At 42.2% G+C, this 23,122-nt stretch overlaps 1 protein-coding gene across 1 annotated transcript in view; it reads right to left on the bottom strand.

Annotated features, from left to right (window-relative positions):
- st6galnac3 (ST6 (alpha-N-acetyl-neuraminyl-2,3-beta-galactosyl-1,3)-N-acetylgalactosaminide alpha-2,6-sialyltransferase 3) overlaps positions 1-21,521 on the bottom strand; it is a 113,372-nt gene extending 91,851 nt beyond the window's left edge. Inside the window, exon 1 of the mRNA XM_082514834.1 lies at positions 20,965-21,521. Coding sequence (XP_082370960.1) covers positions 20,965-20,982 — 18 coding nt within the window. The 5' untranslated portion in view covers positions 20,983-21,521. The remainder of the gene's footprint in view (positions 1-20,964) is intronic.
- Between the last annotated feature and the right edge of the window lie 1,601 nt (positions 21,522-23,122).

The raw sequence follows: 23,122 nt of genomic DNA, 5'->3' as shown, positions 1-23,122 counted from the left end.
CAGAGCACTGCCGGACTTCCAGTGGGGATAATAACAGAGGCGCTGCAACCTTTTATTAGCCTGGTCAACAGCCCTCAGGAAAGAGCCTATACTATGACCAGACATGTTTCCCACTGAGCACATCACTGAGTTTATAGCTCTACCTGACACTTCAATGAGAGGGGAAACTGAATCAAAGCCAGGATATTCGTCAAGGATATCTGATGCTGTATATGTCATCCACAATTCAGCAGCGGGATGGAAATAAATCCTAACATGTCAGGGCAATAAATTAAGCTAAAAAGCTGGTCTGCCGGGAGCAGGCGTGGCACACAGCTCACAGTTAGACAACACTAATGCAATTACAGGGATTTTCTGCTTGCTCAGAGGCTCGGTTCAAGGGCGGAGCGAAGAGAGCTGAAGGCGAGCTGCACACAATCAGGCGTTTCTCAGGGTAGCAGCCAAGCCTGATCTTGCCACCTCACTCTGTGGAAAGGCCGTTGAGAAAATGCATATAGGATTACAGCAGTATGGTTATGAGATCCAGGGTATTCTGCATGTCTGATGAGCCTAACCTGTGCCAAACTCAGCTTTGCTGGTTTGGGTTATTGAAGGTTATGAAAACAAAATCATTTTTTGAACAGCCACAAGGATGCGAGCTGTGACCTAAAACAGGATTTTAGAAAATTACCCCACTAAATTGATACCCTGAAGAAGGACTTTGCTTGCCCCTTTGCTCCCACTAGCTGTATGGTCAGAGTCAGGTACAAACAAGCCACTGATACTAAAATACCAAGTTTCAGTATTTTGTATATTTCAGCAAAACAACACTTGAACCATTCCTTCATTCCTGCAACCTTCCTACTCAGTCTGACACCTCAAACTATCCCTTTGAGTCTTTTTTTATAATTTGGGCAGTGTTTCTAAGCCGCATCCAAGTCTATGGAGAGCATAACTCCTTACCAAATATGGCCTCTGCTGATCTGTCTCTTCTGGGGCTTTGGATCGCCGCTGTGCCAACAGGCAGTAAGGCCTTGCCAAGAGTACAACAAGCTCTTAGACCTTGCCAAGCGTACAATGTGCGGACGGGGACTTGCCAAATGTAATCCAGCAATAGTGCAACACGCTCAAATGAATCCAACTGGCTGTAGGTTGTAACTCTCTGTAACTCTGTCACTTTATGCTTGGAAATCAACTGAAACTGAAGGAATAAATGCTCCTAAAAGCTGATAATTGTGCAGAAATTTGTGGTTAAGAGTGCTGGAAAGCGTCCAAGGGAAGAAAAGGGTAGCAGAAAACTAAACTGTTTAAATCTAGAAAGGGTGGTTTCCAATACCTGTCTGCATTCCTGGGTGTCTGATCGATTCATGCTGCTCTCCTCCTTTTTGTCAATTCTGGTCTCAAACTCTCTCTAACACTCATTGTCATTTTCATCATCATTACTTTGATCCACTGATCTTCTTGCCTCATTGCTTATCTGTCATCCTGCCTTTCCGAACGTCCTTCCTGCAACACTTCACCTCATCCTGGATGTTCAGAGAGACTCATCTGAAGTCTCCATCAGCCATCTGCTAACTCTTTTCCCTTGCCACCATCATCTGTGACTCTGGGGTTCTGTTCTATTTACCACCTAGGTGTAGGACACCGTTCTGCCATATTGCTTCAGAGTATAATCTAATTACTCAAATTACACTCCTTTTTGTTGTCTGACCAACAGTCCAAAACACAAAAAAGGTTCAGATCACATAATGGAAGACAAGACAGAGCACACGTTTTCACATTTTCGAAAACCGTAACACTAAAGTTTAAACATTAGTTCCTTGAAAAACGATAATTACAAAAAACTTTCGTTTTGCTGTAAAATCCAGTGTTTCAACCTTGATTTAAGCTTATTAGCACCTTATAAACACCAGTGTGTGAATGTGTGTGTGAATGGGTGGATGACTGGATGTGTAAAGCGCTTTGGGGTCCTTAGGGACTAGTAAAGCGCTATACGAATACAGGCCATTTACCATTTACCTGAACTCAAACATCTTGAACAGGAGTTTCCAGTGGTTATTCTGCTGTGACAATTCAGTGCAACTGTAAACAGAACCTACAGCAGGTCTAAAAATGAGCTACGCTGGAGTTCATTTCAAATTAAGAATTCATGTGATGTGATGATTAACCGTAAAAGTAATTTTAAAGTAGAAGCACTTTACCAAACATTTGCTGACTATAACATATGACAGGGTAATGTTCATATTGGGGCGACCGTGGCTCAGGGGTTTGGGAAGCGCATCTGTAACCGGAAGGTCACAGATGCGTCCTTGGGCAAGACACTTTACCCTACCGCCTACTGGTGTTGGCCAGAGGGGCCGATATGGCAGCCTCGCTTCTGTCAGTCTGCCCCAGGGCAGCTGTGACTACAACCGTGGCTTACCTCCACCAGTGTGTGAATGCGAGAGTGAATGAATAGTGGCATTGTAAAGCGCTTTGGGTGCCTTGAAAAGCGCTATATAAATCCAATCCATTATTATGTTCTTTTCATCCTCCCTTCTTTTCTCATTTTTTTTTTACTTTAGAGGGTTGGTCAGACAAAATGATACATGCTAGAAAGATTACATTTGTGGAGAATGACAATGAGCATTCACATTTTTAATTAATCAGAAATCACAGTGAAAATAATAATGTTTTTTAAAACCTGGCTTGCTGATTCACTTCCCTAGCACTTTTAATTTCTGCTCTGTACTCTACCTGAATATTCACCAAATCACAGACAGGGCCTCTCTCAGCAGGTGTTCACAGCTCAGAGACAAATCTGCCGTCATACATACACAGAATGTCCATCCGGTATTTGCCATTCCCACGCTGCTGTTAGGTTGGCTGGTGGCCGCCTGGATGATTCTCTAACCCAAAAGTCCAAAGCTGGTCCAGGGAACCATCAGGGCCGGATGCTGCCATCTGACCACCAAGGATCTGCCACTTTGGCAGGTTTGTCTCTGACTCACTGACTCAGTGTTATCTACAAGTGGAAGTTAAAATCCCAGTGGACAGTGAATTGTTGAGATGCCAGTCTTAATCCTGAAGTGGCGTGTGACCCTTTAAGCCCCACAGACCTGCTGTCCGAGAGGTCCTGAACGTGTTTGTGTTCAGTATGTGCTGTTACTTATCTATGTAGCTATGTGACACACTGGTAAAATGCTTGCCACACAGCTAATTTGATATGCATTCAAAGAAAAACAGAGGAGGAGGTGCTAAATCCAGATGCAGCCAGCTGCCTCACATTTCCCCGCTACAACTGCTTCTGCTGACTCTTAAATGTGTGCAATGGTAAATGACTGGAGCAATAACTTTAAAAACAGAAGCACTTGATTACTGAAGAAAAACATTGCCAAGTTTGGTACCAACAGTTTTTATGTATTTTCCCCAAATCAAGGGACCATATGGACGTTTGGGGTTTGTTTTTTTTTTATTGAGATTTAAGCCAAACCCCTGAGAATAACTCCGGTGTTTCTGAAAGTTAGGATTTCTATTCAGTCAAAAACTGAAGCAACCTAAACTTTTCAGATGAAAATACAGGTATAAGAGTGCAGTCGACTGTAATGATTAAAGAAAAACAATGGCAGATTAATAACTGCACTCAAATATTTTCTGCATGAATTGTCACTCTGTCCCCTTGTTTCGGGGTAATTAAAGTTTAAAACTTCAACCTTGACATTACAGCTCCACCGTGAACGCATGTACAGTAATAATAGGGGTTATGGCCCAGAGGTTCTTTGTGAGCGACGTGTAATTTTATGCTGCTGACCGTGACTGCAATTATAGCGGGACTTAATTTGTAGGCTGCCATATCACCTCTTTCATTAAACTGTGTGTCGTTTCTTTGTGTTTAGTCCAGTAAAGGGACTAGAGAAAAAAAAAAAAAGGATGGCCAGTGCTGGCAGCTCAACTCGTATCGGAAGAGCTCAAGCAGCCTGAACTGGCAGAGCAGCACATGATTAAACACAACAGGATTAGAGACTGGCTGAACAACACAACCAATGAGAAGGAGTAAGGCAAAATCAGAAGTCTTTTCCAGATGCTGATAAGATCCCTTGTGTAAGTGAGAGGTCACTACTATGACCGCTGCACTGTGGATTAACGCCAGATCTGGAGGGAGGTGATCGCCCTTGGTTACTACTGTGGATAAGCTAACCTTGTACTAGCTTCTGCAGCAGTGTGTGTATGTGCACAACAGATGTAGGTTACATTACCATAATAAAGCAGCCACACGCTTAAATGGTACTCTGTTGGCTCAAAAGGGTTCAGAGGATAGACTGCAACAGCAGAGCAAAAGACAAAGACTTTCTTTGAGGTCTTTGAGTCAGGAAAAGGACTCAGCTAAAGTTTGGGTGAAATCTGATTTCTCCTCACGTTTTATTTCTAAAATATTATGGAACATAGCTGCACCATTTTTTACTGAAACCTTCACGTTCCTGCAATGATGTTACAATATGAAATGTCTTCATGCGTGGCTGAATTTGCTCCTTTTGCAGTGGCTCTTAAAATAAGTTAGAATCAATATTTCTAACAGGGCTGCTGTGTCAACAAACAATGATGACAATGTGACAATATGAACAAGGTTACTGGCATGCTCTGTAAAAAAGACATATAGCTAGAGTAGCTTCACCCACTGGTTTTGATTTTTAAGCGTCAGTGTTGTACTAGCCACCGCCAGAAACGACCACATTTAGACGAGAATGTCGAGAAAAGTTATCAGCTGCCACTAGCAAGCTTGGTTAGCACGCTGCAATGCTCAATTAAAAGCATGGCATCCTGACCTGTTCATTCATTCATTTTGAGGCTGCAAGGTGTCCAACTTTTTAGCGGGGTATCACCCAACCCTAGCTCCTAGCTATTACTACCTATTATTTTAAAACTTTTCACAAATGCAAATTAAACAAATGAAAACACAAAAAGAGGTATAAACTCACAAGCCTCTTTGTTTGGGTAACACAAATATCTAATCAGTTGCATTGCAGTAATTCAGTACATTTCAGCACGTAGTCAGTATGTTGAAGTTCAAAACCAGCTTTAAAATGGGGAAGAAAGGTCATCTTTAGTGACTTTTCAAGTAGCATTGGTGCTGGTGCCACACAGGTTGAGTTTACTCTCCCACAAAATATCCAGTAAGTGACAGTTTTCTGATGTCTGAGATCAGAGGGGAATGGCCAGACTGCTTCGAGCTGACAGGAAGGCAACAGTAACTCAACCACTCATTACAACCCAGGTACGTGCAACATTTCGAATCCTGAAGCATATGGGGTACAGCAGCCGAAGACTACAGCGGCCAAGAACATAAAACTGAGGTTACAGTTTGCATCGGCTCACCAAAAATGTCCACTGCCCTCTGTCCAAGACATCATCATACCTTTATAGCTATGCCATCTGGACAAACCACCTGATAGTCTTCATTATCTTGATAGCTGCCCTCACCTCCTCCTTACTAATCCTCTGGCTACAACCTACCTGAGTATTATTGCTTTCTGACCACAGTGTTGTCATTGCTGCTTCCAGCAGGATAATGCACCACGTCTGTTGTAGAGACCCACCTTTTAGCACATCCCAGCACACCCACTCACTTCACCAGATGCACCTTGTTTAGTTCTCTCACCTTTGATTGGGTGTGGTGCTTGTCCTTGATTGCACTCACCTGTCACACATTATATGTCACACAGCAGAGGTGGGACCAAGTCATTGTTTTGCAAGTCTCAAGTAAGTCTCAAGTCTTTATCCTCAAGTCTCAAGTCAAGTCTCAAGTAATGTCAGGCAAGTCAGAGTCGAGTCTCAAGTCACTGGTGTAAAAGTCCGAGTCAAGTCACAAGTCTGAAACTTTGAATTTCAAGTCCTTTCGAGTCTTTAAAAAAAACAAACGAAAAAATAATGTTGCAGTTATATGCTAAATGTAAATATTAGACCATGTAATTTTAAAATCTGTGTTTTTCTCAACACATACAAAATAGTGAACTTAGAAAATATACACAAATTGTGAAATTGCACCTCTTTAAAATGCAGCTCAATTAAACTTAGCTCCAAGAATAATTTTCACCGACAGTTCTGAGATACGCTGCATGTTATTCTTGGATGCGGTTGTAGGACCAGCTTTAAAATCGCATGACAAAAATATCATACACATTAAAAAAAACTGTATCACCAACGTAGCCTGGAAAACATTTGCTAGTTGGATGAAGTCAGCTATCTCATCCTAGCATATTTATATGCATATTTATAATTATACGGTTCTTGGAGTGAGTGCATACACTCATGAAGTTTAGTAACTTCCGGTCACTGCAACAAGCCCAGGTACAGTTTACCGACGGATGGGTGCAGGACCTTGAAATGCACCGTGTAGAACGAAAGACCATCGTACGTATCATAAGTTTACCAGTCTCACAAATCGTCTTCATAAATACACATTCGTTAACCGTTTATTAATAGGACCTTTGAGCTCAACGGTAATTAATTAGTAGTAGAAATAATTTCTGGTACCCATCACAGAAATGTAGCAGTGACAATAATATTGTATGCTGTAATCGTACTGGGCAATTAGTGATACAAAAAACCTGTTTTATCCTGTGAATAAAAGTATGTGTTTTTGTCAGTGTACCATAATAACAGAAGCGAAACGCAATATTGTGTCAGGACAATTCACTATTTATCCACAATAAATAAAGGAGCATAGCGCGACAATTTCTGTTCAGCGCCAGACTTGCTTGTAACCTATATCACCAATTATGTTAAGAAAAATGACGCATTAACTACAACAGCAGACTGACCTTTGTGTAAATGCTTGGAGCAGACTAACCTGTGAGCTGGAGTGTTCTAGGACGTTATATTTGATCTTTGAATGGCTGCAATCCAGTCGCCTCTTTGTTACTTCGGAAACATGGCTCGAACAATTTCTCTTCCACGACGTAATCCGATAACAACCGATCTCTTTACCCGTCGGCTTTCCGTGGCTGTCATGCGACCGGCTATTGCAGTTAATAATACAACAGCTTCTTGACATTTTTGTGTTTCTTTTTATCGCTGTGTGACTGATTTTAATTGAAAGCCTGCGTGCGCTAGTACCGCTTGCCACGAGTTCCCAGAATCCTTTGCGGTTCTACCCGTGAATGACGTCACATTTTCAATCTCCATATAATATGCGTGTTAAATTTTATATTTGGGGTAAAATATCAAGTCTTTTCAAGTAAACCGGTTCAAGTCCAATTCAAGTCCCAAGTCATTGGTGTAAAAGTCCAAGTCAAGTCACAAGTCTTAGAACATTTTTTCAAGTCAAGTCTAAAGTCATAAAATTAATGACTCGAGTCTGACTCGAGTCCAAGTCATGTGACTCGAGTCCACACCTCTGTCACACAGTATATAAGGACTGCATTCACTTTTGGCTCACTCTTTCCGCACTTCCACACGGGGCGGCAGCTGAGGTGAGGTTCTGTTTGGGTTTTTATTTTATGTATTGTTTAAGGTACTGAGTAACTTAAATCTGTTTTCTTTCAGCATTGGCAGTCCATGTGTGTCTTTGTTTCCTTCCTTTTTTGCCTTATTTATTTGAGAATAAAAGGAGTACCCTGAAAATAATTCTGCATTAGATGGCTGCTTTTCTTATTCTAACCGGATGAGCCCATGAAGCTGATTGCTTCAGCCCTGAACCTTCCTCCCTTCATAACATGGTCCTCCGAGCCGGAGCGATATTAGCATCATGGATACACAGCAGCCATCTAGAAGATCCAGTCGTGATAGTAGACCTCCTGCCTACCTGCAACAGTATGAAGTTCAGTACCCTGGAGCTAGAAGAGCTACATGTGAGACAGAGAGCCAAACTGAATGCCAGCACAGTGATAAAGACACACATGGGCTGCAGGATCCTGTCGGAGAGTCAGAAAGACAACCAGAAACATCCCCTGCTCCTTTACCCACCAACCAAGATGAGGTCATGAGGGAACTCCTGACAACAATGAGGGAGATTAAGCAATTTATGATTCAATCATCTCCTTCCCATTCTCGTAGCTCCAGATCTTCCATTCGCACAGTCTCATCTGATGGAATCAAATCTTCTGTATGCAGTTTACGAGCCAGTCCTCAAACACATCAACAACATGAGCAGCTCCCAGTGATTGATACAGTAACCTGTCAATCACCCTTCCAGCCCCCGCAGATTAGCCGTCAGTCTGGCTTAGTTACAGCTGCCGGCCCTCCTTTACCTAATTCAACAATACTAGATGCTGCTATCCCTTCAACTGGTTTGCCTAGACCAGTCCTTGCTACAGAAGATGAGACTCCCTTTGATTTCCTGGCCTTATCACGGCAGGATCCCGACCAGATCTCATGTGTTCAACCTGCTGTTCCTTTAGCTGAAGACCCTGTTCAACCTCTCATTCGCATATCTGACCACAAGCATTGCCCTCCTCTAGAGCAGCAACCAGCTACATCCAATACCTCATATGAACAGAAACCTTTGATATCTGGTACTGCTAGCTCGGGTCACTCCTCTAGCACGAGAACACATGTATATAAGCTTGAAGGTCCTTCATTTCCAGACCTTAGTAGAGAAGACGAAATGCAATACAGGATGTTACGGATGGCCCTTACAAACCTTCTTGATCCTCATGAGACAGAGCACTTCAAATATCACGTCCTTCTTGATCACCTCAAAGTAGACCAAGCTAAACGATTAGCTCTTGCCTTTTCCTACGCTCCTGACCCATACACTCAAGCCATCAAAGCCCTTGATGAGCGTTATGGGCAACCAAGACAGCTGGCATTGAAAGAGCTAAAGAATATACTGGAACTGCCTCCTATCAGAGCAGGTGATGGTCAGAGCCTTGATAATTTTGCTCTTCGAGTACAGGCTTTAGTTGGGTTGCTTAGCACTATGGGAGAACAAGGACGTGCAGAACTAGACTGTGGCTCCCATGTCGATCGCTTGTTAGTGAAGTTGCCTGCAGAGCATTTCAGTCGCTTCAAACGGCATGTTTACAGGGAACAGGGAGAAATGACGTATACCTTGCCTTTGTTCTCATCCTGGTTGCAAATGGAATGCAGGTGTCAACCAAAGAAGGCCAGTCCTGTTCCATCCTTCAACCAGACACGACCTGCCCGTAAGTACGCTTCTCCACTTACAACAATATTACATGAAGCAAATACATCTGATGATTCTGTACATGCAACACAGCCGATCATGACAACTAAGGCTACATGTGCATATTGCTGCTCACCAGAACATCACATTAGTAAGTGTCCTGGGTTTATTCAGAAGACGAAGGATGAGAAAACAAACTGGATAAAAGTAAACAAACGGTGTTGGCGTTGTGCTAGGAATCATCAGGCCGCAAAGTGTGACCTGAAGAAACCATGTGCCACCTGTATGGGACTACATCTCCAGATCCTATGCGATGTAAATAAGAGATCTAAAACTGACACTCATCCTGTAGTGAGGACGCTATACTTTGATAGACCTAGTGATTGTCCTAGTGTCCTTTTAAAGGTCGTGAAAGTGCTCCTGCGAAATGGCAAAAGAACCCTTGAAACATATGCAGTACTTGACGATGGCTCCCAGCGTACCATTCTTCTGACATCAGCTGCACAGCATCTCAACCTAACTGGGGAAGCAGAGAGATTATCACTTAGAACGGTCCGTCAAGAAGTTGAAACTATTCATGGTTCTTCCGTAAGTTTCAAAATCTCACCCATCGCACACCCAGAGAAAACCTACACAATTACTAATGCCTTCACTGCAAATCACCTAGCACTTTCAGACCACACCTACCCTGTATCATCTCTCCAACGGAGATACAAGCATCTTCAAGGTATCCCATTACCCATTATTAATAAAGCAGCGCCACTCCTGCTCATAGGCTCAGATCATACTCACCTCATCACGCCTACTGCTCCATTGAGACAGGGACCATATGGGTCTCCTGCAGGAGTTAAAACCCAATTAGGATGGACACTTCAAGGCCCGATCACAGATTTTCATCCCCAGAGCAGTACAGAGCACGTGCAGTGTTTGTTCACATCTCTCAGTTCATCTGCAGATGTACTGCGTTATCATGTTGAGAAGCTATGGCAACTAGACACTTTACCTGAATACAGTGAGAAATCTGTGATCCGATCAAAGCAAGATCAACTGGCACTGGAACTCCTTGAACAGGCCACAAAAAGGGTTGAGATCAATGGTGTTAATTGCTACGCCACTCTTCTTCGGATGGCAAACTTTCCTCCTTTGAATGTCCCTCCAAATGTAGTCATGTCTAGACTCCGCAACACTGAGGCTCGGTTAGCTAAAGATCCTGGCAAAGCCATGTCTTACAAGGATCAGATTTTGAAATTGGAGCAAGCAGGCTATATAGTCAAACTTAGCCCAGAGGAGATGCACAATAGCAAAGAAACCTGGTATATCCCTCATCATATGACAAGTCACAACAATAAAGATCGCATAGTCTTTGACTGCTCTTTCACATTTCAAGGTCAGTGTCTCAATAAGTACCTATTGCCAGGACCAATCCTAGGCCCAACACTTCTTGGTGTTTTGTTGCGTTTTAGGCAACATTCAGTAGCAATAAGTGGCGACATCAAAGGCATGTTTCACCAAGTCCGTCTTCTGCCTCCTGATAAACCACTTCTCCGATTCCTGTGGCGTGACATGAACAAAGCAGCTCCCCCTTCAGTATATGAGTGGCAGGTACTCCCCTTTGGTACGACCTGCAGCCCTTGTTGTGCAATCTATGCACTGCAGAAACATGTGAAGGAATATCAATCTGACAAAGATGTGCAGTCTTCAGTAATGCAGTGTTTCTATGTTGATAACTGCTTGCAGAGTTTTCCATCAGCAGAGTTAGCTCGAACACTCCTAGACAAATTAAGAAACCATCTATCAGAAGGAGGCTTCGACCTTCGCCAGTGGGCCAGCAATAATCCTGTTGTGATTAGCCATCTACCATCTGAGGTAAGAACGGCAAGTAATGAACTTTGCCTGACTGAAGACAAGCCATCTGGCCCACATGAACGCACATTAGGATTATTGTGGAATTGTGAGACTGATTTGTTTGCCTATAAATACAGAACTCTAGCCTCACACCCCACCACAATGCGTCGTATCTATGCAGTACTTGCTCGTCTGTATGACCCATTAGGCTACTTACTCCCATTCACAACACGCGCCAAAACCTTGGTGCAAGAGCTATGGAGGAAAGAGAGATTGGGACGACCCTTCCCTTCCACACGACCTCTTAGAGGCATGGAAGTCCTGGGAAGAAGAACTTTGTTATCTCCCACAAATTGCCATCCCACGTTGCTATACTTCTAAGGAAATGGATGTTTCTACCACAGTTCGAGACATTCATATCTTCTGTGATGCTTCGGAGCGAGCATATGGTGCTGTCGCATATTTGAGATCAGATGATCTTGAAGGTCACGTGGAACTGAGTTTCTTGTTAGCTCGCTCACGTGTTGCTCCTAAACGGCATTTAACAATACCCAGACTGGAGCTATGCGCAGCCCTACTAGGCGCACGCCTCTGTGAGCTCATACAAACAGAACTCACCTTACCAGTCAGGACTACCACCCTTTGGTCTGACTCGACAACTGTACTTCACTGGCTTCAGTCAGATTCCTGCCGTTTCAAGGTATTCGTAGGAGCCAGAGTCTCAGAAATTCAAAACCTCACAAACAGTCAAGACTGGAGATACATCAATTCAGCCACAAATCCTGCTGATGATGTTATGAGAGGTAAATCCCTGAAAGAGTTCCTTAGCCCAAACAGGTGGACTGAGGGTCCCTCGTTTCTGCATGAACCTCCAAATAACTGGCCCACAGTTACAGATCTCCATCCTGATGATGATCAGACTGAGTTAAAGAAATCCTACTTCTTTGGTATTGTCAGTATACCCTCCCATACATACACACCCAGCTTCAGAACGTATCAAGAGCTATTGGATTTCACAGCTCATTCACTCTCCAACCAAAAGGGTAACATTCCTTCTGCAGCTGATTATCAAACAGCAGAACAAGAAATCCTTCGTCAGGCACAACTGGACAGTTTCGGTGAAGACTTAGCCCGTTTACAGTCAGACAAACCCCTCTCATCCGACAGCCGTCTATTGTGTTTGTCACCAGTGTTGTGCAGGAATTCTGGACTTATCCATGTAGGAGGCCGACTACGGCAAAGCCCAGACTTGGAATTGAATGTCATTCACCCAATAGTACTTGATCCTGCTCATCCAGTGACCAAACTGATCATACAAAATTATGATGACAAACTGCATCATGCTGGTTCAGAAAGACTTTTTGCTGAACTACGTCGGAAATTCTGGATTCTCAGAGGAAGGGAAGCCGTACGCAGGCATCAGTATAGCTGTGTCGCATGTCAGAAATGGAGAGCACAGCCCATCATTCCAAAAATGTCAGACTTGCCTGCTGCTCGTCTTAGGTTATTCAAACCACCTTTCTACTCCACAGGAATACTGCTTTGGACCATACAAGGTCAAGACAGGCCGCAGATCGGAGAAAAGGTGGGGAATAATATTCAAATGTCTCACCACTCGGTGTATACATCTTGACCTCCTAAACAGCATGGATACAGACTCCTTCCTCATGGCCCTCCAACGATTCATTTCTCGACGAGGAACACCCCTGGAAATTATATGTGATCAAGGAACTAACTTCAAAGGAGGAGATAAGGAACTACGGGCAGCCTTTAACAACCTTGCTCCGACTCTACAGCCGGTCCTGATGACTAAAAGAATCCATTTCAAATTCAATCCCCCGCATGCACCCCATTTCGGTGGAGCCTGGGAGAGGGAGATACGTTCTGTGAAGAATGCTCTGAAGAGAACCATTGGTGCACAGATGGTCACTGAAGAGGTCTTAAGAACAGTCCTAATTGAGATTGAAGGCATTCTTAACTCAAAACCCCTAGGCTATGTATCCTCAGACATTGCGGACATTGACCCCGTAACCCCAAACCTTCTCCTTATGGGCCGACATGATTCATCACTCCCCCTGGTATCCTATTCTGATTCTGATCTCCTAGGCCGACGACGATGGCGACATGCACAAATATTGGCAGATCACTTCTGGCGACACTTCATAAGAGACTATCTACCATCCCTCCAAAGAAGACCCAAATGGCAGAAGGAAAAACCAGATCTCACATTGAACTCTGTCGTCATGATTATGGATTCACACCTTCCACGTGCCCTTTGGCCTGTAGGAAGAGTTACACGCTTGCTGAAAAGCCCAGATGGCCGCATCAGAACTGTGGAGGTCCTGGTACAGGATAAAACCTATATCCACCCTGTCTCCTGTCTGATCCCCCTGCCCCCGCTTCCTGACGAAGACTGATCCTGATCATATCAAAGTCAAAGTCAAAGTCAACTTTATTTGTCAATTCTTCCACATGTACAGGACATACGGAGAATAGAAATTGCGTTACTCTTCAATCCCTAGATAAATAGCAAATGAACATTTAAATATATTTAAATATAAAACATCATATCAACATATTTCTCACTAGAAATATGGGGGCGGCTGTTGTAGAGACCCACCTTTTAGCACATCCCAGCACACCCACTCACTTCACCAGATGCACCTTGTTTAGTTCTCTCACCTTTGATTGGGTGTGGTGCTTGTCCTTGATTGCACTCACCTGTCACACATTTGTCACACAGTATATAAGGACTGCATTCACTTTTGGCTCACTCTTTCCGCACTTCCACACGGGGCGGCAGCTGAGGTGAGGTTCTGTTTGGGTTTTTATTTTATGTATTGTTTAAGGTACTGAGTAACTTAAATCTCTGTTTTCTTTCAGCATTGGCAGTCCATGTGTGTCTTTGTTTCCTTCCTTTTTTGCCTTATTTATTTGAGAATAAAAGGAGTACCCTGAAAATAATTCTGCATTAGATGGCTGCTTTTCTTATTCTAACCGGATGAGCCCATGAAGCTGATTGCTTCAGCCCTGAACCTTCCTCCCTTCAAAACAACGTCACAAAGCTTAAATAATCTAAAACCGTTTTGTTTTGTTTTTTACAGGACAATGAGTTCACTGTACTCATTGTCCTGTACCCAGTCCCCAGATCTCAATCCAATAGAACTACACCTTTGGGATGTGTGGAACAGCAGATTAACATGATGGATGTGCAGCAGGGAAATTTGCAGCAACTGTATAATCCAAGATGTAACTAAGTAAATGTCCAGTGAGTTTAAATCCTAAAACCTCCCTGATTTTAAGCATTAATTGGATAGCTCGATTTTTACTTTTCAGACAAAAACTAAACAGTTATGGTTTTGGGTTCAGGGTGTATCCGAATTCGGATTCAGCAAACTTCAACTAAACTTCTGCTGAAGTAGTTAAGAACGTGTCACAGTTCCACACACCCTTAATGCGTAAGAACCTATTTAACTGTAAGTAATTGATCTATTCTACTTTAGGACTAAAAAGTTTTTGTCTCCCTGTGCGACCAGGCAACTATAAAACAGTGGATTCTGAGACTTCTCCTGTAAACTTCACACTCAAGAAGTAAAACAGATAAAGGGAAGAATGGTACAAGAGGGAATCTGAGCAGGGATTTGATAACAGTTTGAATACAAACTACAGTATCTGCTTCATTCAACATCCTGCCAGTACCCCGTGCTTTCTCTAAAACTGTGACGGGACACGTTTTATCAGCTCCCTTTCTATAGCAACATAATCACATGGGACAAGAGGGACTCAGAGAAGTGCCATTCATCCCTGAAACTCTTAAGAAATGGGACACTGGCTGCATTCCCCATAGTTGTAAAAGCACCGCTCTACACCCACTAACGACGGTCTGTCTGTGTGTGCACGCATTAATTAATCTAAAATTTCGGCTTGTGTGTTTTGGTTGGTGTGCACCCACATCACCCCGTCGGGCGAATTTGCTGCTCTGGCCCTGTTCTGCCATATGTGGTTAGCAATGAAAGCAGAATAGTTGTCTTTTGATGTGATGTGATAGAGGGCTTATTCTGAACTGTTAGCACAGAGGACAACAGCGACAGCCTTTCCCAGCTTAAGCACAGCTCTTCACGGACGAGCTCACTCCAATTAAAACAAAAGATGACAAAGGGGGAACTCTGCATGTCACATTTCTTTTTTTCAGACCCTACTTGGTAGGAAACTGTGAATAAAACAATGTGTTTGTGTATATTTACATAATCACTATGATAAAACTGGGACAAACACATTAAAATGTCTATCTAAAAATACATTTATTCTTGTTTATGTCATTTTCAGTCTTTGTCCCTTGTTGAGCCAATACATCTGAAAGCATATTGGTCAAACACATAAAATAACCTTCACCTATGGTCACAAGCTTTAGGTTGTGACCAAAAGGATGAGATCGTGGGTACAAGGACTGCAAATGAGCTTCTTCCAAAGGGTGGCAATGCTCTCCTTTGGCGAATGGCTGGAGCTCAGTCATTCATGAGGAGTTCAGAGAAGAGCAGCTACTCCTCCACATCGAAGGGAACCAGTTGAGGTGGTTGAGGTGACTAGGATGCCTTCTGGGCATTCCCTAGGTTAGGTTTTTCACTTCTACCAGAAGGAGGCCCTGGAATAGACCTGAGACACGCTGGAGTGATAACATCTCTGCTGGGGAAATGAAGATATGTGTGTCTCTGTTTAGACTGTTGCTCTCTCGACCTGGACCCAGATAAATGGGAGAAAATTGATGGAACATTATGAAGAAAGTGATGAGTCCATGGAGGATGGATGCAGAAGCAAAGAAATTGTGAAAGACAACAACTGCTCTGAAAGAAAATCTCTGATTTTGGAGGAAAACTTGCTGCACTGACTGGGACCTGTTTGTTCCTGACATGGAAAAGCTTCATGCGTTCATGTGTGAGAGCAATCCAAGGTGTGGAGCTGTAAGAACAAATTAGTGTTTCAGCTCCTCTGAAATCACCTATCACAACAAGAAAACAGTCATTTTGTGTGCTGATATAATTGCTACTCTTACTCCAGCACAAACACACACTAAACAGTGACTATTTGGACAGTTAGGTCAGTCAGTCTACAAGCATTCCCAGAGGGAGATTTCTAACGCAGCTAGCAAAAAAAGCAATTCAATGCGTGTAATTTCTGAGTTTACTCAGATGCAGTTTAATGATACTCTTCATTTCCCAGATCTTTAAAATAGGGGTTGAGAGTGCTGAGCTAGTATGACCCAGAGACCCACAATAGTCACAATAATGGAAAATCCTCTAGGATGCAATAAACCAGAATTACCCAATAAGTTTACAAATGGTGACCAAGATAATGTACACTCTGATAAAAGCACTTCACAAATGAAAAACAATCTTGTCAGTGTTTCCCTGGGCCACGAAAATAACCTTAACAGCTTCCTTTTAAAATTCAGCAGCATACATGATGCTGCAATAACCTGATATCTGCTAACATGTCAGACCTCCACATCTGGCTTTAATTCATGGAGTCATTTGTTTACCTAATATTAGTTAGTGGTTAAAATTTTAGTTGGCAGTAAACCTTGAAAATAAAATAATAAATAATAAAGAGATGATGGAAAAACTGGTGTATGGAGAAAAAAAATCATAATATTCCTGAAATATGTAACTTCAACATCCCCCCAGGTTTCCACTTAAGAGAAAACTGCCAGAAAGATTAAAATGTCAGGCATTATTCCTCAATAACAAAAACACAAACGTCACCGTGACTTTCATCACTCTGTGGTTTTATTGGTGCTCTTCTAATTGCACTGAATCAACGGAAAGTTATTTTCTAAAGACTGCTATTATCTATACATATTCAGCAGAAATGGAACACAATCATTTGCATATTTTGTTTGTTTTGGGGGTTGTTGTTTTTTTCATTTTGCAGTTTCATTTTTGCAGCACTTAAATTACATCATCTATCCATCCTTTATTGCCTATTTAAGAATGTAAAAAGAAAACAATATGCACAGACATCCAAGAAATCCATGAAAACGCTATACAGCTACTGGACAAATCAACATTTAAACATATTACAAGAACATATGACAGTAAATTGTTGACATTTACCTTAAAACTCGTGCAGAGAGTATATAAATGATATGATAAAGTCAATGTGATGCTGGAGGTCCTCAACTAATAGCTCCTTTAATGGGAATCGTTTCTGTTTATTCCCAGCTCTATATTTATTCTTGGATTCTGCTAGAATAGTTCTGCATGTTTGACAGTTTCCCCTTTACTTACCTTAGCATGCCATACTGAGCCTTGGTCTACACACTTAGTGCATCCTGCCTCAAGCAAACTTTTACCGTCTCTATATTTACGCTAACTTCATTCTGATTGGATCGATTCACAATCAGAACGTTTCTGCACTCACAGCCAGAGTATGCGTCTCATTTGATAATGTTAAGGACATTTACTATTGTGTAGATACATTATTTACTTAGTACTTACAAGTGCATATACTTAGTACTTGTAGACAGACTAATCTCACTATTTAAACTTGCCATGTTTTGTATGATCACTATAGCAGCGCATGTATATCAGAAAAAAAGAAAATTTATTATATGATTGAAGTATTAAAGACACAAACATTTGTATTAGGTGGGTTTGGATTTATGTACCTCATAGCCACTATCTACATCAGAATAATACGGAGCTAATAAGAAACAAGGACACTGGTATCATTTAATTTAAAGTTACAGCTCATTTACTTGCGTCCACTTCTCGTTTACATTTCGTTCAGTCACTCTGAAACTTGTACCGTGTAATTATATTTTCTTTTTTCCCCGTTTTTGATATTACAGTGTCAAATCTAGTGTGAAATTAACTGCTGTCTCCCATAACAAAAACAGCCTAACAGAGCAGATGCGGGTGTGACAGTAAAGTTTTTGAAGTGACATATTGTTTCTTGATGAAGCTGAAGAGGAGGTCGTGGGTGTTTGGATACTGTCAGTCATCTTTCAACTATAGCAAAAAAATAAAAAAGGATAATATATTAAACGTGGCAAAAACACATTATGTTAATGGTGATGAACTGATTTTGTGTATGCTTTTTTTAAGAGAAAGGGAAATGAACATGTAAAATCCTCTTAGAAGGCACAACGCAATATGTTCAACTACTCTTACAGCATCAAAAACCTCACGATCGAGCACAACAGACTAAGAAGTTACCGTATTAAGCTTTAAGCACACAAGTTACAACACAAAACTCATTCACGCCTATTGTTGGGTACCCCATTCAACTGCTCAATAACACAAATGTCTAACCAGCCAATCACATGATCGCAACTCAATCCATTCAGGTAAGATTTCCTGCTGAAGTTCAAACCAGTATCAAAATGTGGAAGACAGATCATTTAAGTGATGGGTTGGGTGTTGGTGCTTAACAGGCTGCTGAGTATTTAATCAACTGTTGATCTGCTGGGATTTTACCACACAATCATGAGTTTACAGAGAATGGTCTGGAAAAAAAATTAAAAATATCCATTGAGTGACTGATCAAAATGCCTGTTTGATGTCAGAGTCAGAGTATGGCCAAACACTTTGAGCTGATAGGACACCACTAGCTACTCAAATAACCACTCATTGCAACTAAGTTATGCAGATGAGCATCTCAAACCTTAAAGGAGATGGGCTACAGCAGCAGAACACCACACCACATTCCACTACTATCAGCTAAGAACAGAAAACTAAGAGTACAATTCACATTGGCTAAGAAAAAACAAGACTTTAAAAATGTTCCCTGGTCTGATAAGCGTCAATTTCTTTTGCAATATTAGGTTGACTGGGTCAGAATTTAGTGTAAACATCAGCAAAGAGTGGATCCACCCTGCCTTGAATCAACAGCTCAGGCCTATGCTGTTGTAATGTTGGAGGGGATATGTTCTTGGTACACTTTGGGCCCTTTATTACCAACTGAGCATTTTTTAAAGTCTGACAATATACCTGAATATTGTTTTTCACCATGTCCATTAATTTATGATCACACTGTACCATCATCCTCCAAACTGGTTTCTTGAACATTAAAATTAGTTCACTGCACTCAAATGGCCTTCTTGGTCTCAGTTAGAGCTCAATCCAGCACCTTTGAGATGCGGTGAAATGGGAAATTTGCATCATAGATGTGTGATGCTAACACATCAAATATGGAACAAAATCTCAGAGGAATGTTACAAGCCCCTTGTTAAATCTGTGCCACAAAGAAATAAGGCAGTTCTGAAGATTAAAGGGGTCCAACCCAGTACTAGCAAGGTGCACCTAATAAAGTGGCCAGTGAATATGTAACGTCAAAATCAACTTCAATTGCTTCAGTCCTGACAAACACACTCATTCTTGCTTCACAGTTTTAAAGATTTTTGCTTTTTTTTGGTCTTAAGTGATATAATGGTTGGATGGTTGGATGGATGGATGGATGGATGGATGGATGGATGGACTTTCAGACTTCTTTCCTTGAGCAGTCCATTATCTTCTGATCGATTTAAATGAATCCGTCAAAGTAGCAGGATACAGATAGTACCAACCAGGCCTGTCAGTGTCCTTGTATCACCATGACGTGGCTACATTTCAGGTTACACCGTGGGTTACCATGTCGGTTTCAGAAGGGTCTGTGGTTACACGAAATCTATTATGACACATAGCTATAAATCCCTAGTTGAATCAACAGTGTAGGTATGTCATAATCACAAAGCTTTTTTAAATCCTACACTGTAACATGACACAAACTTCACTAAAAATTTAACTACACATCGCTTTGATGACGTCCATGCAGTTATTATGGCTGGGAGCGGCATTGGCCATTTGCAAAGGCTACATCATAAGCTCTCCATGGAATCAACAGAGGTCTAAATTAAGCCCAACAGTGGTCCAGAGACCTGTTCGGCTGTCATGAGGCAAAAGGTTGACCATCCTCACGGCCCTGAATCGGACAAGAAAATGAATGATAGACAGATACTTTGAAAATATCTTTAAGAGTTCAGCAATAACCATTTTAACTAAATATCTGTTGGCTTGACAGGAAAAAAAGCTGCCCATACTATCACTACCTTCACAATTCAAGCCTAAATTATAACTTGGGAAAACAAAACAGTCCAATTAGTTTAGTTTAGTTAGATTCATTAAGCAACATTTTAAAACACTCTTTGCTTCTGAAACTCATAATCCCTAAATTTTCACTGTCAGCTAAGCAAGCTTTAACCTGCTGAGCAGATTTCAGACACTATGTTGTGGTTCCCAACTTTCTCAGGTATACACCACTTCAGAAGTTGAAAAAATGTTATTTCTCCACACGTTACAGTTTTTTACTAATTCCTTTACATCATTAATCATTTATCTTAATTTCACTGTATATTTTCAGCAGACTGTCCATGCCCTGCAGTTTGAACCACTAGACTATGTGTAGAACTCTGGAAAGCGGTGGTCGATATTTTTCATGATATTCCTACATTTCACGAAGAAGTTATTTAAATCATAAAGACAATACCTGCTACTGTCATCCTTTATTAAGAGAAATCAGTGTGTAGTCCCATTAAAGAAGTTTCAAACGAAGTGAAATCTGCTTCCTGTGAAGGACGTCAGAGATTTGTTAACTTTCCCTCAGCTCACGTGATGTGAACACCTGGACATGTCAGGAAGGATGTTGTGTGCACAGCTGGCTGGCCTGCTGATGCTGCCATTTATTTATTTATTTATTTGCTTGTTTGTTAAATAAACACAAACATGGGTTGAAAACTAAACTCAAACACAGGAATCTGCTTCCATCATATTTGCACAAGGCCCCCCCAAAACACACACAAAAAAGCCCAGCAGACAGGAAGCAGATGAGGGTTAATTACCTCCGCCGAGCATCACCACTGCCAAATGCAGCTGCCCGGATCACGTTTCAGCGCACATCTGCTAAAATGCACACTGGCGGAAAGCCGGCCACGTCTCAGCCTCCTGATGTGCGTTTCTTCCTTTAATGACAGCAGCATATGAGTAAGAGAAACCCCCTCTTACCTTCCACATCCAGGCCATTCTTATTTCCACGCAGACAATGGTGGACCGCCTGTTTTCTTCAGCCCCTAAACGCGCTCACCACCTCCGTCTGCAAGCACGTTTCCTCACGTGCTCATCACAGGAGCAGATGCGGGTGCAGTGCGGTGGTATGCGGGGATCGGCTCCATAAATGTTGGAGTGTACCGTTATTCGTCTCCTCTCTGTTTTTTTTTTCCTCCCATGGAGCTGCTGGGACCTGCAACGACGCTGCGTTGCTACTGGCCGGCTGAGACGCGTAGCCCCGCCCCGTGTGCGGCACGTGACCGCCGCTGACGCCCTGGCCCTGGCGTTTTACAACATCAGGAACATGAGGACGAGGGAAACAATAATAACAGAGGGTGCTGTGTGTTGAGTGTAGGCAGAGACGGACTTTAAGGTTATGCAGTACCGCCCCTCATTTCTTCATAATTTGCTTCCAAAGAGCCAGACTCGTTTTTCAAAGTGGTCTTGGATTTTTCCAGACATTCCGATGGTCTTCCAAAGTTTTTTTCTTTTTTTTTTTTTTTTGGAACATGGGCTGTTTTTTCACTCATTTTTAGTCCAGTCCATCTGATCCTTTTCAGAGGAATGTTTCTTGGTTTTTTTGCGGTTTTTGTTTTTTAATTAAGCCGCTTAGTGAAAGAATCAATTTCAAATTGCATTTCTGCCTCAGTATGGTGTACAGTGTGTACACGTGGGGGATAAAAGAAGAAGTGACAGGCTTAAAAAAATTATCTACTGCAGATAAACAGTATTTGATTGGCATGTCCTTGAGGAGAAAAGGTAAAGACCTGACACAGGACCAGAGAAATGTATCTGGCCCTCCTGTTGACATATAGTGTCCATTGAAGCCTCATCAGAAATGGTCTCAGTGGGAGAGTGGCAGTGGCATCGGGTCTCATGGAGTTTTTAGTTCACATTATTGTTAAAGTATACAGAGGATGTCAGGAGGTTCATCAGTGTATACAGCCATTTGTAAAACAAAGGGAAGGCTCTGTCATGGGTGTGGCTGCGTTTCAGCCAATAGTTTTGGAGATCTTGTCAAAATTGATGGAATTCTGAAAGTAGAAGAGCATCGTTAGATTTTCATCCAATCTGAAAGTCTTCTGATTGACAATGTTTTGGTTTTTCAACATGACAATGAAACACCGAGACACACTGCCAATAAAAGTAAAGCTGGATAGAAAAACACTAAATGAAACTTCATTAGTCATGGATTGGCTTCCCAGGAGCCCAGATCTCAAAATTGTTGAAGCAGTGTGAGATCATTTTGATGGAGAACATAACAGAAAGTAGCCAGCATCCAAAGAAGAGCTTTGAATGTCCTTCAAGAAGCCTGGAAAACTCAAGACTTTTAAACAGTGCTGTGTTTAAACAATGTTACTGCCATAGGTAAAGTGTGAATCTAACTATATGTCACTTACTGTTGCCTGAAATTTGTTCAAATAAGTGTACTGGATGGCGTACACTGTTTGAGTTAAGACATGAGTGCTTTTCCAACCAGAGAAGAGTTGTTTTTGTTTTTATTTAATATCCCTTTCTTGCAACATCTCATTTAACTGTTTGAAACATAATGCAGTGAGGCTCCCAGGTAGTCTGGCATTATTATGATTATTATTATCATATTAGAGTCAAATGGTAAATGGTAAATGGCCTGTATTTATATAGCGCTTTACTAGTCCCTAAGGACCCCAAAGCGCTTTACATATCCAGTCATCCACCCATCCACACACACATTCACACACTGGTGATGGCAAGCTACATTGTAGCCACAGCCACCCTGGGGCGCACTGACAGAGGCGAGGCTGCCGGACACTGGCGCCACCGGGCCCTCTGACCACCACCAGTAGGCAACGGGAGAAGTGTCTTGCCCAAGGACACAACGACCGAGACTGTCCAAGCCAGGGCTCGAACCGGCAACCTTCCGATTACAAGGCGAACTCCCAACTCTTGAGCCACGATCGCCCCCATGGTAATGGGGCCTTTATTTGTATAGCGCTTTACTCGTCCCTAAGGACCCCAAAGCGCTTTACACAACCAGTCATCCACCCATTCACACACTGGTGATGGCAAGCTACATTGTAGTCACAGCCACCCTGGGGCACACTGACAGAGGCCAGACACTGGCGCCACCTCTGAC

This window comes from Aulonocara stuartgranti, assembly GCF_965226115.1.
Source record: "Aulonocara stuartgranti genome assembly, chromosome: 18".
NCBI lineage: Eukaryota > Metazoa > Chordata > Actinopteri > Cichliformes > Cichlidae > Aulonocara > Aulonocara stuartgranti.
This window is presented reverse-complemented; position numbering and strand designations above follow the sequence as displayed.